Source organism: Felis catus, chromosome D1 (assembly GCF_018350175.1).
Source record: "Felis catus isolate Fca126 chromosome D1, F.catus_Fca126_mat1.0, whole genome shotgun sequence".
Classification (NCBI taxonomy): domain Eukaryota; kingdom Metazoa; phylum Chordata; class Mammalia; order Carnivora; family Felidae; genus Felis; species Felis catus.
The window spans coordinates 89,832,766-89,848,621 of NC_058377.1; the positions used below are offsets into that span (position 1 = coordinate 89,832,766).

Consider the following 15,856-nt stretch of genomic DNA (forward strand, 5'->3'; position numbering starts at 1 on the left):
TTGCCCTAAATTATTCAGAAAGTTGTCTGCATTCGGAAGCTCCAAGGGCGCACACTCAGCAGTTCCCTGGGTGATAAGGCCTCACGGGCAGGCGTAGCACCAGTGAGCTGATTTTGCGTGCAGACCCGGAGAGCAGACCCGGGGCGGCCCTGGGCCTTGTGGCATTTGAATACGATCAGCTCCGGCAGACTTGTCTCCCTAGGTGTCAAGATGCCGGGGCGTCATATACCCCTCCCGACGGAAGCTCGCATTTCACGCTCAGCAGCAGCTGCACAGTCGAGGCTCCTGGTGCTTGGCCGGCGTCAGTCAGTGATTGTGCTGCTGGGCCCCAACCAGCTGCGGCCTGGAGGTGGCGGCCACTGCTGCAGGAAGAGGGACCGGGGGCGGGGGGCGGGGGGGTCCTAGGCATTTGCGTCTCAGCTTCCACCTGTTAAGTTGGCAGCTGCAGCCACAGAACTTACCCCCACCCGGCAACAGGGCCAGGGATGCCCCTATCTGATTTGTGAAGAGACAACTTCCAGAATGTTGGGAATGTGCTGTTTTGGAATACAATGAGTGTTCTGTCCATCCCAGGTAGCACCGAGGCTGATGAAGTGGTCACAGCCTCTTGTGGAGCATCGCGGTGAACGTTTGCCTAGTAAGAAAGCCTCTGAGAAGTCCTGTGCTATAACGACCAATAATAACTAGGGTTTGCTGAGTACTTACTGTGTGCCAGATACTGTTTTAATCTTTTTAAACGTATTTTCTCTTTGTGTCCCCAGTCAACCCTACGAGGTGGATTCTACTATGACCCTGTTTCACAGATGAGGGTTTTGAGGTGCAGAGAGGAGAAGTAACTTGACCTAGGTCACACAGCTCAGAAGTGACAGAGCTGAGAATTGAATCTAAGCACTTGGGTTCCAGAGCCTGCGCTCTGAACAGCTACCAAGAGACTAGTTGGATTTGTTCGACCCACTTTTCCTCACACCTATTTGACCAAGGTCCCCATTTTCACGGACTGTCTCTCGCCATCTCACTTACTCTGGAAGACTCTCCAGAATATGTTGACCAGAGAGAGTGTAGGGTGCAGTCTACATGGGAGCTCTTGGAGAAGGAAGACAACCCCACTGCTGGAGCACTGTGGTGGGGTGGCAAACGGGCAGGCGAAATGTGATGGATTTGGGCCTCAGACTCCTGAGTGCAAATGCTAGTTGTGCCAGCTGTTTGCTGTGTGACCCTCAGTACGTTACTTAACCCCTCTGGGCTTCAGTTTTCCCCTCTTGAAGATTGGCAAGCCCAGGCTTCACTCAGCTTCAGAGTTCCCCTCGTCTTCTTATTCAGTGTCTGAGTCTCTCTGTAAATGAGGAGATTGTGAATGATCATGTTCCAACGTTAGTTTCCAGGTAGGAAAAGGTACTGGGGAGTACCTCCTTCTTTACAAGATTGTGTGGCCCTGAGGAGGACTCCCAGGAGAGAGCCTGGCCCTGGGCCACCAGGACTGCCTCTTGAGAGCGTGTGAAAAATGAAAACGAGTCACGGGTGAAGAGCAGGGGTTCCGGACCCAGACGCCTGGGCTCTTCCCGGTTTCTCTGCTGGGAAGCTGTAATGGTAGTCGTGAATGATAACTGAAGCTTTGGACCAGTGGGCACGTTCCTTGACATCCCTGTGTTCCCATTTCCTCATCTGTAAAATGGCCTGCTTCGTAGGATGGCATATTTGTTTCCTGTGTTCACCGTAACAGACCCCCACAGACTGGATGACTTAAAACAACAGAAATGCGTTCTCTCGCCGTTCTGGAGGCCAGGGGCCTGGGGTTAAAGGATTGGCAGTGTTGGCTCTTTGTGGAGGCTCTGAGGGGAGTCTGTCCACGCCTCTCTCCTGGCTCCTGGTGGCTGCTGCAATTCCAGTCTGTCCTCGGCTGGGGCAACAGTGACTTCAGTCTCTGCCTCCATCTTTCCATGGCCTTCTCCCTTGTCTTGTTTTGTGTCGTCTCCTTTTCTCTGCTTATAAGGACGCTCATCGTGGGATTGAGAGCCCTTCTAATTCGGGATGATCTCATCTTGGGAGCTTTACCTTAATTATATCTACAGAGACCCTTATAGGGTCTCTAACTTACTCAACACTGTGTTGGGCACCAACTGTAGCATGGGGGACAGAAGCAAGCCTGGGCCCACCCTCGCGGCTCTCACGGTCTGCTCCGTCTACCTGAATGTTGTTGTTGCATCTTTGGTAATAGAAAAAAAAAAAAAGGCAGCCTAAATGTACATCTCATCAGCAGAGTGTTAAGTAAGTTGTGATGCGTGTATATAGTGGGATACTTCACAGCTACTCTTTAACAAAGGTGTGGGTGGGTGAGGAGAGATGCCCACATGCAGAAATATCTGGACAGCAGGAACGAAAGTGTGTGTGGGCATCCACAGAGAAGTTCTGAAGGATTTACACTGTGGGTCAAGAAACTAACAGCCAGGGGCGCCTGGGTGGCTCAGTGGGTTGAGCGACCGACTTCGGCTCAGGTCATGATCTCGCGGTCCGTGGGTTCGAGCCCCGCGTCGGGCTCTGTGCCTGGAGCCTGCTTCAGATTCTGTGCCTCCCTCTCTCTCTGCCCCTGCCCTACTCATGCGCTGTCTCTCCTTGTCTCAGAAATAAATAAACATTAAAAAAAAAAAAAGGAAAGAAAGAAAAAGAAACTAACAGCCAGTGAGTGAAGTCCGAGCTGCTGCCTGTTTATGTAAATAAAATGTGATTGGGACACAACCGTCCTCATTCACCAGTGTATCCTCAGCCACTTTTGTGCTACACCAGTAGAGTAGTTGTGACTGAAACTATATGACCCACAAAGCATGAAATACTACTGTCCAGCCCTTGACAGAAAAAGTTTGCCAAGCCCTGGTTTACACCAAACTCTTCAACTGTTTTGTCCTAGTAGGTTTGGGGGGTGGGGTGTGTGTGTGAACATTTCTATTTTGCTTTTAATTTTAATGGATTTTTATAATCAGAAATAAAGCTCAGTTTAGAAGAAAAAAAAAGGCATAAGGGACGCATCCTACATGATTTTGAGACTTACTATAAAGCTCCAGTTATCAAAATACTTAGTGGCATAAAGATTGGTATATGGTTCAGTCAAACAGAATAGAGAATCTAGAAGGAGACCTAGGCTTGTATGGTCAATTGACTTGCAACAAAGGTGCCAAGGTAATTCAGTCGGAAAGGGTAGGCTTTCAACAAATGGTTCTGGAACAACTGAATATCCAGAGGGAGGGGGGAAAAGAACATTGAACCATAAACAAAAATTAAGTTGCAGTGGATCAGAGATGTAAATGTGGGAGCTAAAGCTGTAAAATCTCTTCCCAGGCAAAGATTTCTTGGAGAGCACACAAAAAGCAGGAAACATAAGAGAAATAATTAATACGGTAGACTTCATAAGACAAATTTTAAACACTTTCTCTTCAAAAAGGCACTGTAAAGGAAGAGACAAGCCACAGACGGGGGAGAAGATATTTGCAAAACACATTTCTGGAAAAGGGATTGTATCCCAAAACGGACAAAGGATTCTTACTCCTCACCAAGTAGCCAAACGACCAAATTTTAAAATGGGCAAGAGATGTAAATAGACACTTAAGCAAAGAAGATCTGCATATGGTGAATCAGCACGGGAACAGAGGCTCAGCGGCGTCATTAGTCCCTGGGAAATGCAACCTAAAACCTCCGTGAGCTATAACTACGCGCCTATCAGAATGGCTACAATTCAAGACTAGCCACATTAAGTCCTGGTGAGGATGCAGAGTGGCTGGGGGAAGGGAAAATGCTGCAGCCGCCCCGAGGAAACAGTGTGAGAGTTTCTTCTAAGAAGCCTACACTCCCCGTAGGACCCAGCAGCCTTACCCCTCAGGTATAAACCCAAGAAATACGAAAATATTTGTCAGCACAAAGACCTGCATTCCAGAAACCGGAAACCACCCAGTTCCCGCTCTCAACACAAATTGTGATCCCTGCGTACAACAGAATGCTACTTGCATTTAAAAAAAATTTTTTTAATGTGTATTTATTTTTGAGAGAAAATCTCAGACAAAATCTGAAGCAGGCTCCAGGCTCTGAGCTGTCAGCACAGAGCCCGACGCGGGGCTCCATCTCAGGAACGGCGAGATCGTGACCTGAGCTGAAGCCGGACGTTTAACTGACTGAGCCACCCCGGCACCCCAACTCCGCATTTTCAAAGAGGGAAGTACTAATACCCAGGAATATGGATGAATCTCAGAAGCATCATGCCAAGTGAAGGGAGCCAGATACAGCGGGCTGTGTACTGTATAATTCCAGTTACATGACTTTCTGGAAAAAGCGAATCTCTTTGGACAGAACACAGATGAGTGTTTTCCAAGGGCGGTGAATTGACAACAGAGGAGCACAGAGAACTGGAGGGATGGAAAGGTTCTGTATCTTGTTTGTGGTCGTGGTTATGCAGCTATTTCACTTTGTTCAACTCTTAACTGCACGTTTTGAAAGGGTGCATCTGAGTGTGTGTAAATTATATATACTTCGATCAACCTGACTTTTTAAAGTATATAATCTGGAGGAAAGTATACTTTAAAAATATTTTTTTTTTTATAAAAGGCACACAGGAGTTGATTTTTCAGGGGAGTGATAAGGAGTCGGCTTGAACAGGGCAGTGAACATTCCAACAGGGACTCTGGACTCCGGGGGTCAGGCTTGGATGCCATTCTCAGGGTGTGGTGAGCCAGTCAGGGGTCTCAAGTGAGGGAACAATGGTGAGGCATGAACCCCGAGGGGTCCGTACGTTACAGGGAGAGAAGGAAGGGAAACCAAGACGTACAGTCAGCGTAGGCAGTGACAAAGTTGGTTGACGGTAGGCATGGTTTTAGAACGGATAATAAATACAATACAAAGAGGAAGAAAGGGGTGAACAAATCTCTCTCACCTCTGCCCTCCATGCTGGGAGCTCCCAGTGTTACCAATTCTGTGTGTCCTAGAAACATTCCATACAGTCTTGCTCCTGGGTGGCTCAGTCGGTTGAACGTCCGACTTCGGCTCAGGTCATGATCTCACGGTCCATGAGTTCGAGCCCCACATCAGGCTCTGTACTGACAGCTCAGAGCCTGGAGCCTGCTTCGGATTCTGTGTCTCCCTTCTCTCTCGGCCCCTTCTCCGCTCACTCTCTGTCTCTGTCTCTCTCTCTTTCTCTCTCTCAAGAATGAAAATTAAAAAAAAAAAAAAGTCCCATGCATTTTTTTTAAATGTGTATTTATTTTAGAGACAGAGTGTGAGCAGGGGAGGGGCAGAAAGAGAGGGAGACACAGAATCCGAAGCAGGCTCCAGGCTCTGAGCTGTTGGCACAGAGTCCGACGAGGGGCTCGAACCCACGAACTGCGAGATCGTGACCGAAGTCGGCCCCTTAACCGACTGAGCCACCCAGGAGCCCCTCCATGCATTCTTTATTGAACTTTGCTTCTTTTCACTTATCAAGATATCTTTCAGATGGTTCCATATCAGTGTATGTAGAGCTGCCCTGATCTTTTCCAGAGGTGTGGTATTGTATGGATATCACAGCTAATGGTTCATTTAGCCCGGCCACAATTGATAGACATTTAGACCATTTCCGATATGTGTGCTATTACAAATGATGCATCCGTGAACACTCACATTAAAAAGTCATTTCTCATCTGTGTGAGTGTATCTGTCAGATAGACCCTAGAGAGCAGAATGGTTGCACCAAAGAATATGTACGTTTTTATTTTGCTGTGTATTGCGAGCCCTGTCTCCACCTGGGCTGCACCAGTTCACCCTCCCATCAACCGTGCATGGATAATTACACCTATTTTCCCCAGACCTGGCCAGCAAAACGTGAAATCAAACTTTGCGTTGGCCAGTGTGCTAGGTGAGAAATTGCGTCTCCTGGGAAATCTGGTTTGCGTCTGGAGGAAGGAATAGTTTAGAAGCAAAGAGACACCCAGTCGCGAGCGCCGGCTGCTTTTGTGCCTCCCTCAGGCCAGACAGCGCCTCTCCGTGAATTAGAAAGGGGCCCTCCTCCTCCGGACACCTGAGTGCCGTCTGCCAGAAGACAGTGGTGATAACCGTACAAATCTGAGATGACTCTGCGGCGGAGACACCCCCTGGCGCTGGGGACAACACAGCCTGCTCTGCCCCAGGCTTGACGGGAGCTGCTGGCGGTTTTGAGAGTACCGTGGTCTCCGGGTAGTAACCAGATTGCCTGCAATTAACGTAGTGGAAACAGCGGATGCAGGACAGGAATTCCAGCTGACAGCGGAGCAGAGGGCATTGGCTTGAGGGACAGCCAGAATAAATGGAAACTTCATTATCCATGGATTATGCACTTAGAACTCAGGTCCCAGGCAACTCTGATATTAGCAATTTGGCCAGCGGGCTCATTAAGCTCTTAAGAAAAGTGAATCTAGTTAATGAATTAATACAAGATGACATTTTACACACCGAGCAGAAACGAGACCGGGCACCACTGAGTTATGTAACATCATAATTTCTCGAGTGAATGTGATTGCTGCTTCTCGCCTGCCAAAGTGGGTAGATCTGGAGAGAGCCTGCTTTCGGAGACACAAATGAGCCTGCTAAGATCCGCGGTCGCTTCCCATTCATTTTAAAGCGCTCCCTCCTGTGTTCTTAAAACTTCAAGTGGTTACACGCAAGGTAGTGTTTTAAAATCTCTGGACCCGTTTGCTTTCCTGAGGAAAATCCACCCGCTTTCGTGTTTTAGGAGACATATCGCCCTAAAAAGGAGCTCATTCAATTCTTACCCTCTCTTCCATTCTTACTGCCCCCCCCACACACACACACCCTCCCTCCTGCCAGAGCGAGGCTTCTCCAGCCTCTGCCTCTGGTCCAGAGAAGCTGGTGAGGAGAATGGAAAGAATGCGAACACTCAGAGTTAGCATTATCCAGTTGGGGATGATGACAAGTTCTGGGGGTGGATGGTGGTGAGAGTTGCACAGCTATGTGAATGTACTTAGTGCCAGTGAACGATGCCCTTGGAAAGGGTGAGAATGGCAAATTTTATAAGTTACATGCATATTTTACACAATAAAAAAGCAAGAAGAACTGGCATTAACCGAGGGCAGACACTTGCCAGGCACTTTACCTATATATTGTATTTTACCTTCCCAGTAATCCAAGGATTCGGCTACTCTTTTTCCCACCACTGCCACTGCCGCCATTTTAAACATGGAGGCAGCTGGGGCTCATGAAAGTGCAGTCAGTTGCTTCAGCAGCAGCCAGAAGTGATGTCCACAGAGGGGCACCTGGGTGGCTCAGTCGGTTAAGCGTCCGACTTCGGCTCAGGTCATCATCTCGCAGTTCGTGAGTTCAAGCCCCACGTCGGGCTCTGTGCTTACAGCTCAGAGCCTGGAGCCTGCTTCGGATTCTGTGTCTCCCTCTCTGTCTCTGCCCCTCCCCTGCTCAGGTTCTGTCTCTCTCTCACTCTCAAAAATAAATAAACATTAGAAAAAACAATGTTAGAAGTGATGGCCCCAGGATTCAACCCCTCAGCTCTGTGCTTGACATCACAGAATGAAGAAGATATTTTCTTTCAAGCCTGAATTCTGAAACATACACACATAGAAGCCCCCACCTGGCTTTTAGTTATCTAAACTGAGAGCAGACAGTACTCCAGCAGCACCCCAGATGGTCACAGCTAATAGACTCGAGAAAAATCCCAAACTGCCTCCTTCCCTCAACTGTCTGCAGCACACGTCTGCGTGTCGTCTAGCATGTTACTCGCATCTTTCTGTATAGTTAATCATTGAAACAGCGACCTACAGGAACATTGTAGCTTTTCGTTCACGTTTGAGTGTGGCCAGAAAGAAATGAACATAAAGCCTGGGGCTTGAGGGGGAAAATCTTCGTTTGTCTCAGATTAGGATTGTTTGGGGGAATCGAGACGTTTACATCAGGAAAGGAGAGAAGGTAGTGTGTTCCCCAGCACATGGTTGTTTTTGTTTTTTGTTTTTTTAATGTTCATTTTTGAGAGAGAGGGAGACACAGAATCCGAAGCAGGCTCCAGGCTCTGAGCCGTCAGCACAGAGCCCGACGCGGGGCTCGAACCCACAAACTGCAAGGTCATAACCTGAGCCGAAGTCAGACGCTTAACCGACTGAGCCCTCCCACCCAGCGTGTGGTTTTTTGATGGAGAAGTATCTGGGTTCTAGGCCTGGACTCTCCTACTTGCATCATATGTGAACTTAGACAAGTTAAATCACCTCTGAGCCACTCTGCCATCTGGAAAATAGGAATCAAAATACTGACAGCACCTGCCTTACCAGGGTGTGTGAATACACGTTTTTTTTCCGCTGAGCTGAAGGCATTTATTGAGTGCCTGCTCCGTGCCCGGCACCATCCCGCACACTGGGGATGCTGTGATGAACAGGACGGGTGTGTATCTAGTGACAAGGGATTGGGAACGCTTGGCCCAGCTCCAGGACACAGGGCCCGGGCCACTGGGGTTGCTGCTCCTGCTGCTACTTTACGTCTACCTTTTGGCGCCTGTGGACCCACCAAAACCTCACTGCTTCAGAGGTTGGATGCGCACAGGGGGTGGTCACCAGATTTGCTCACTTGGGCTGTATTTAGACTGTTCTTCCAGCTGGGCCACAACAGTGGTAGTCGTGGTTCTTCTGCAGAGACGAGGAGTCCCCAGCTTGAGACACCCCTCGGGTTTCCTAGGGCCAGCCTGGACCTTGTCTTGTTGCCACATGTGTTCTGCTGACCGGAAAGCCCCTCACCTGAGTGTGTGAAGCATGGCTTGTTATACACTTGGAAAGGCGGGGTGGGCCACTTGCCGGGGGTAGGACATGTACCAGACCGTTGCTTGCAGACTCCGAGGAAGTGCTTGCAGATTGCCTAGCGAGTCTGGTTAGGGGGCCACAGGACGGAGCTTTAGGGGCAGGGCTCTGATGTCAGATCACTGGGCTCAGATCACACACCGCTGTTTTTTCCTAACCCTGTGACCCTCATTAGGGGCCCCAACCCCTCTGAGCTTCCCTTTCCTCATCTGAAAAAGAAGGCGGTTACAGCATCTAATTCATGGACTTGCTGTGGAGGCAAGTAGATGGAATAAAGCATGTGTCTGTATGTCTCGAACACGCACACCCATAGGGGCGCAGTGTGTCAGCTGTTCTGAGTGCTCGATCATTATTCACACATTCCATGCTCCCGATTGCCCAGGGGATTGGTCACTCTTACTATCCCCATTTTACAGACGAGGAAATTACAGCACAGAGAGGTTGGCCACTTTCCAAGGGGCACATAGACAGTGAGTTCATTCATCTGTCGAATGAACGAACGAATGACTTCCAAAGGGCACAGAGGCTGGGACTTGAACCTAGTCTGGCCCCAGGGTGCATGATGTCGGCCTGTGCCGTGCTGGCTGTCTATCTTGAAAGCTCCAGATAGGGCCTGGTGTAAAATAAAATAAGCACTCTGCAGACAGAGGGAACCCCAGCCAAACCGACCCCTGTTCCTCGTAGACGTGATGCTTCGAATTCCCAGGGGATTTCCAGCCCCGGGCAACCATTCATCTGTTTTCTGTCTCTATAAATTTGCCATTCCTGGACATTTCCTATAAAGGGAATGATACAGCACGTGTGCGTCTGGCTTCTTTCGTCTGGCATAATGGTTTCGAGGTTCACCCGTGGTGTCACACGCATCGGTCCTTTTTATGGCCAAACAGTATCCCGTCGTGTGGGCATCCCGCATTTTGTTTATCCATTCACCAGTCACTGGACACGATGGGGTGGTTTCCACGTTCGGGCTGTTGCGAATCGTGTTGCTCTGAACGTTTGCGTGCGCTTCCTGGGACTGCGAAGCAGAAGGTGAGCCAGGTTGGTAACCTCCCTCCTCTTTTCTCCCCTCGGGGGTTTCGCAGAACCAGGCAGCGGGCAGGTGTTTGTGACCTCAGAGAACCAGCTCGTGTACTACCCCAGCATCACCTACGCCATCATCGGCAGCTCTGTCATCTTCGTGCTGGTGGTGGCCCTGCTGGCCCTGGTCCTGCACCACCAGCGGAAGAGGAACAACCTCATGACGCTTCCGGTGCACCGGCTGCAGCATCCCGTGCTGCTCTCCCGCCTGGTGGTCCTGGACCACCCCCACCACTGCAACGTCACCTACAACGTCAACAACGGCATCCAGTACGTGGCCAGCCAGGCCGAGCAGAACGCGTCGGAAGTGGGCTCCCCGCCCTCCTACTCAGAGGCCCTGCTGGACCAAAGGTGCGTGCTGGGGGGTGGCAGAGCCTGGGGGAGGGAGGTCAGCGTGGGGAACGCAGGACAGGTGCACACACCTAGGTTCCGGGTGCCTGCCACGAGCCCGCGCTCAGCAGCAGACGCGACAGCAGTGTCTGGCCTTTACCGGGTCCTGGCAAGACAGTATCATCTCATTTATTCCTCTCTGCAAGCCACTGGGGGAGATTCATTATTTGCCTTAGTTTTACAGACGAGCACACAGAGCCTCTGGGATGTTAAGTTCCTTGTCCGAGGACATAGACCTAGGATCCTGGCCAACTCAGCCACACCGATACATGTTCAGACCGTGGGGCCTCACCCGCTACTCCAGAACAGCGCCAGTGGCCATATTAGAGGTGGTTCATACTGTTGAACCAATGAACGAACGGATGAATGAATGAATGAATGAATGAATGAATGAATGAATGAGTTCCTTGCTTGCCTTCATTTATAAAATGAAAGGAGTAGAATAGAGCACTCTCAAGCTTTTTAAAACAACAGGACCCTCATTTCAAATGGAGTTGGACTAGAAAGCCCAACAGAGAAAGTCAAAAAGCAGAATTCTGTATGGAAGCAGGTGGTAGGCCTCCCCACCCTCCCCTCCCTTCTTGGGTGACCTCCAGGGTGTCCCCAAGAACCCATTTGGGAAGTTCACTTTGGCTCTCAGAGTCAAAGAAAGAAGAGTGCTCTCTTCCTCTGAGCCCAGGACTTACCCGGTGCGGCGAGAGGCCTTTTCAAGCTCTTGTGCCCGGGCTGACTGGGCTCCTCTCCCCGCTCCAGTGGCAGCTCTCGTATATTTTAAACTTTGTTTCTCCTTCTCATAAAAGATAACCGTCACTTGAGCGGGCTGTGCTTAAGGATGTCGTTGCAAATAAGCGTCCGAGCCCAGGACCTCACTCACCACTCATAACCTCTTTATTTGGACCCTCCAACGCAGAGTAAAGTTTAAATTGCAGAATCTGGAGTCAGAACACCTGGGTTTCAATCCCAGAACTGCTGCTTACTAGTTATTTGTGGTCCTCTGCAAGTCACTTAATGCCCCCTTGCCTCAGTTTCCTCCCCAGTACAATGGCCTGCCCTTAGTGCTCTTGTGAGCACTAAATAAGGTAATGAAGGTAAGGCAGGGGAGCACGGTGTCTGACTCCCAGTGAGCACTGCAAAATAGACTCTTCCCTTAAGTTATCGCCCTGCAAGCTAGGTGTCATTATTACCCCTTCTGCAGAGCACCGAGCCATTGAGAAGATACCCTCTCGCCCAAGTCCACATTGCCAGTTCTTGACTTTCAGTAAGAACCCCAAATTCTGTCGACCGTCAGAGGTTCAGTCCTGGACCGCAGGGCCCCTCGCTGGTGGAGCCAAGTGTCCCCGCCAGGCCGCCCAGGACAAGGCAAGGGGATGCTTGGCATCCTCGACCCGGGGCCACCCACAGGATGTGGCTTGGACACCTGCCCAAGCAGCACGAGCCAGCCAGAGCACACTGACCTTTGTCCATTCCCTTGGTCTTGTCGCAGACCAGGGGTCCTCCCAGAGCCCGGAGAGCCGCCCCACCTGGGGGACACATCGGCATCCCACAGACCGGGGCGGAAGGTGGGGCGACTGCCTTGCCTTGGCTCCTGACACGTCGCCCTCCCTCCCCTGTCCCCTGCCTCTCCCGCCCCATCCTGCCTTCTTCTTTGCAGACCCGCGTGGTACGACCTTCCTCCGCCGCCCTACTCCTCCGACACTGAGTCTCTGAACCAAGCGGACCTGCCCCCTTACCGCTCGCGCTCCGGGAGTGCCGACAGCGCCAGCTCCCAGGCGGCCAGCAGCCTCCTGAGCACGGCAGACAGCGGCCACGGCCCGGGGCAGCCCGGCCCCCCGGAGAGCACCGCGGGGCCCAGGGACTCCGCGCCCAGCCAGGGCACCGCAGAAGTATAAATCTGGCGCTTCCAAAGTCCATGTGGGTTAATCTGCTCTGACTTGGTACCATCCTAACAACTCAGCTCATGGGGAGCTCCTCAGGGTGCCTCGAGGAGGGATTTCGGGTGTCAGCGGTCTCTCCGTCCCCTTCCTACCCCCTCCCCCCACCCCACCCCAGATTTCAGGGATGTTCTTTAGAAGGAGACCTGGTGTTTTTCTGGCCTCTCGGGCGACACGATGTGTTGTGCCATCTTTTCTGGGAGGTCACTCGTCCTGCGGGGCCCAGGAGCGTGAGCTCACTTGCCACGTCATTGTGTCATTGTTGGAATGTTGCGGACAAGGCAACGTAAGTTTGCAGGCGGCCGGATAAAGCGGCATTTGAGGAGTCCTGGGGAACGCAGCACTCCTGTGCCGGGTTGGATGTCCAGAAGGGCGGGAGACACCAGCCCGAGTTCCCCGTGGCTGCTACCATATGGCTCTGTGGGAGGTTTGGGTCGGATGATCCTCCAGGAGGCCGTTGTGGATGGCTGCCCTGGGAAGAATCCAGGTGAGCACCAAAGCCTGCCTCACACTCTCCTGCGCGCCGCCCTAGGTTCGGCCGAGGCCACGGCCAGAGGAAACAGCCATGAGTTACACCCTTCCGCAATCACCAGTGGCCTTTTGGTTCTCCGAGTGACTCTGAACCATTTACTTGATAGATTCAGGCTTTAAAACCTTCCCCAAGAATCCTCGTGTTGAGGGTTTTTCTCTGCAACGTCTGTCATCAGCCTCATCCCGGAACGGGCAGGGGGCCTCTGCCGTGAGTTCGTCCGAGTTCCCAGCTCTTCAAATGCAAGCTGCCGAGAGCCTGGGCCTGCTGAGGGCCACAGCCCTTCTCTGGCTTCTGGACCGTCCCCTTCCTGGCTGTGACCTTCCCGGAGCCAAGGGCTGAGGACCCCAACTTGAATTGGCCAAAAATCTGATCTGGTCCTCCGTCCCTGTAAACCACGCCCATCTGTGCCCATCCATGCAACTTTCAACACTAGCTTCCGACGTCACCTTAACACCCAGAAGTCATCTTACCTGTGCGTTTGGACTTGAGGACACTGTGGTTGATGACACACGTGAGAATGTTCAGGACCTCCCACCAGAGCTCCTGGGTCCCTGTGTTGCACACACTCCCCTTCCCAAGGCCCAGATACCAGCGTCCTGACTTAGGATTAGGGCTAGGGTTAGAGTCAGGGTCGGGCTTCTTCTGACTTGCCATAGTTTCTCCTCTAAAAGACGTGGACGGTAGATAATTTGGAGTCACGATTTGCCATTCGGACTTTTTTTGTTGTTTTTTAATCTCTTAGAAATGCATTTGAAACAGTGTGTTTGTTTTTTCCCTTCTAGTTAAGGGATTATTTATATGTGTATAGGAAAGCTGTCTCTTTGTTTTCTTTTGTTTTTCCTTTAGTGAGGTCCAAAGAAAGATACAAAAAGGAGATCACACCTTTGTCCCGCTGAGCCCTGACACCGGGTCACTGCAGACTGACCTGTGTGCCTGGCGTTCGTGCATTGTTGCACTTTGAGTTATTATTTATCAAGTTCTTGAAGGTTGCAGAAGGAGGGATGTGTTTCTCCCTCAGTTCAGAGTCTCTGTGTTTCTGCTAGTGTTTCTCTTTCTCTGTGCCCAGCTAGCTGCAGGGCCCACTCCCTGGAGATACAGTGGGTAGAAATGTAGGCGTTATTTGGCAAGAAACCACCCTGATGGGGCACAAAACTGGAACCAGGCGGAACCACTCCAGGCAGCCCTCACCCATTCAGGACTTCTTCCCGCAGCGGAAGAAATTTTCGGTAACCTGTTTGATGCTAATTTAAATGGAGCCTGCAGGAGTGGGGGACGAAGTAGCATTTAGTGATCCTGTTCTGTGGACTTTTTTGGGTTTTTTTTTTTTTTTAACCATATCCAAAATATGTTACAGGAAAGCTAGCGACTTGGTGATTTCTTTCTTTCTAAGTTAAAGAAAAGGAGGCTAGTCGTTTCTGTCTTTCATTTTTTAAATAACACTTGAGTTACTTTCCAAGTACTCTGATAAAGAAAGAACTTAATGATGGTATCCAGAGTGTGGTAGGAACTCTGGCTGAACATTTCATCTCCTGTGAGTCAGAATGGCTTTATTTCTTCTCCCTTTGATGGGCCCATGCTCCTTTCTGGTATTTTGGAAGTTGTTTAGAAGAAAGGATTCTAATTTTAATTAATTGTGCAGTGAATTAATCTCACTCGCTTTTCTGCTTCCAGGCATCTTAGGAAAAACAAATGGTCTTAGTAGATAAGGAAACCTATTAATGTTGTTGTTTTTTTAAATAAACACAGGGACATTTTTATTATAGATTTGATTTTTTTAATGAATCTTTTTAAAAATATATAAATAGGGCACCAAAGCTACAGGGGTTTTTCCTGTTTTTCCCCCTACTCAAAATGGCAAATAAGTGGCCAGCAATATTTTTTAACTCATTTCCTTCCAGAATATTTTTTTATACATTGCCTAAATCTACACCAACCAGGAAACCGTCTCTGTGCTTTTTTCTCAGATGAGAGCAGCGAATTCTTTTTATTTTAGCATTAAAATTAGCGGCACTGTAATTGATAGCTTACCCCCTGATTCAGCCCCTACTCTGAAACTGACATCTTTTTCAAACATGCAACAAAGTGGTTGATAAATAGTGTGTGATGTTCAGAGTTGATGCAAACTGGAAAGTTTGTGTGTGGTTGCTCTTTGTGTTTTGGTTACGTTTTGGTTTGGGTTTTTGTTTTTGTTTCTTAATTTTTATACTTTTAAATAAACTTGCAGTTTCATTCTTTCTATTGGTGTGAATGGTTCTTAATCCACGTTTCTCCTCCATGGCAATATAACAAGTGCACGGTCACTTCTTTTGGCTTCTGCAGTGAATTTATGCCATAATAAAATGAGAAAAAAGGAAGAGTATAGTGATGGGACCTCAAAATGTGATGTGGTTTATGGATTCCATAGCCCGTGTGGCTACGGTGCAGAAGTGAAGTCATGGACACCAGTTAGTATCATCGGCCCATCAGAAGATGGGCATTAATTGCCATTACTGTGGTGCTGTTTGAGGGAAAAGGGCAAGTGACTGGGACAGCTGTAACAGAGGCTGACCGCATATTCAAGGGCACACCACAGTTCTTGCACAGGTAGGCTGGTTGTTAGTTTTGAACCCCAAATGGCTCAGACTGGCCCTACCAGTGATGGTAACATCTTTGTGCTCTTTTAAAAAATTTTTTTCTTAACATTTATTTATCTTTGAGAGAGAGAGAGAGAGAGAGATAGAGTGCAAGTGAAGGAGGGACAGAGAGGGAGACACAGAACCCAAAGCAGGCTTCAGGCTCTGAGCTGTCAGCACAGAGCCCAACGCAGGGCTCAAACCCACGAACTGCTGAAGTCAAGACGCTTATCTGACTGAGCCACCCAGGCGCCCCATCTTTGTGCTTATCTAAGTCTCATTGTGGAACCCTGCGTTGATTGATTCTGCAGGGACAGTTTCCATGAGAAGTCAGGATGTCCAGGAGATCACTACCACCCAGGAACAGGAGTAACCCTGGCCTTGGCCATGATTGAAATCCACATGGATTTCTAAACACAGAATGTACAGAACCAAGCTTCAGATCACGTATTGGCCCCCAGGTGTCTCAAAAAGAAGACTAGGCTGTCAGACAGTGATATCCCAAATATACGG

The 15,856-nt window shown here is 49.8% G+C and overlaps 1 protein-coding gene across 5 annotated transcripts in view; it reads left to right on the forward strand.

Moving 5' to 3' along the window:
- Positions 1-14,967, forward strand: part of LDLRAD3 (low density lipoprotein receptor class A domain containing 3) — a 241,762-nt gene extending 226,795 nt beyond the window's left edge. For all 5 annotated transcript variants that reach the window (XM_023239769.2, XM_023239770.2, XM_011286804.4 and 2 more), the window contains 2 exons: positions 9,884-10,229; positions 11,920-14,967. In XM_023239769.2, the coding sequence (XP_023095537.2) occupies positions 9,884-10,229; positions 11,920-12,157 (584 nt within the window). In that variant the 3' untranslated portion in view covers positions 12,158-14,967. The remainder of the gene's footprint in view (positions 1-9,883; positions 10,230-11,919) is intronic.
- Positions 14,968-15,856: the final 889 nt, after the last annotated feature.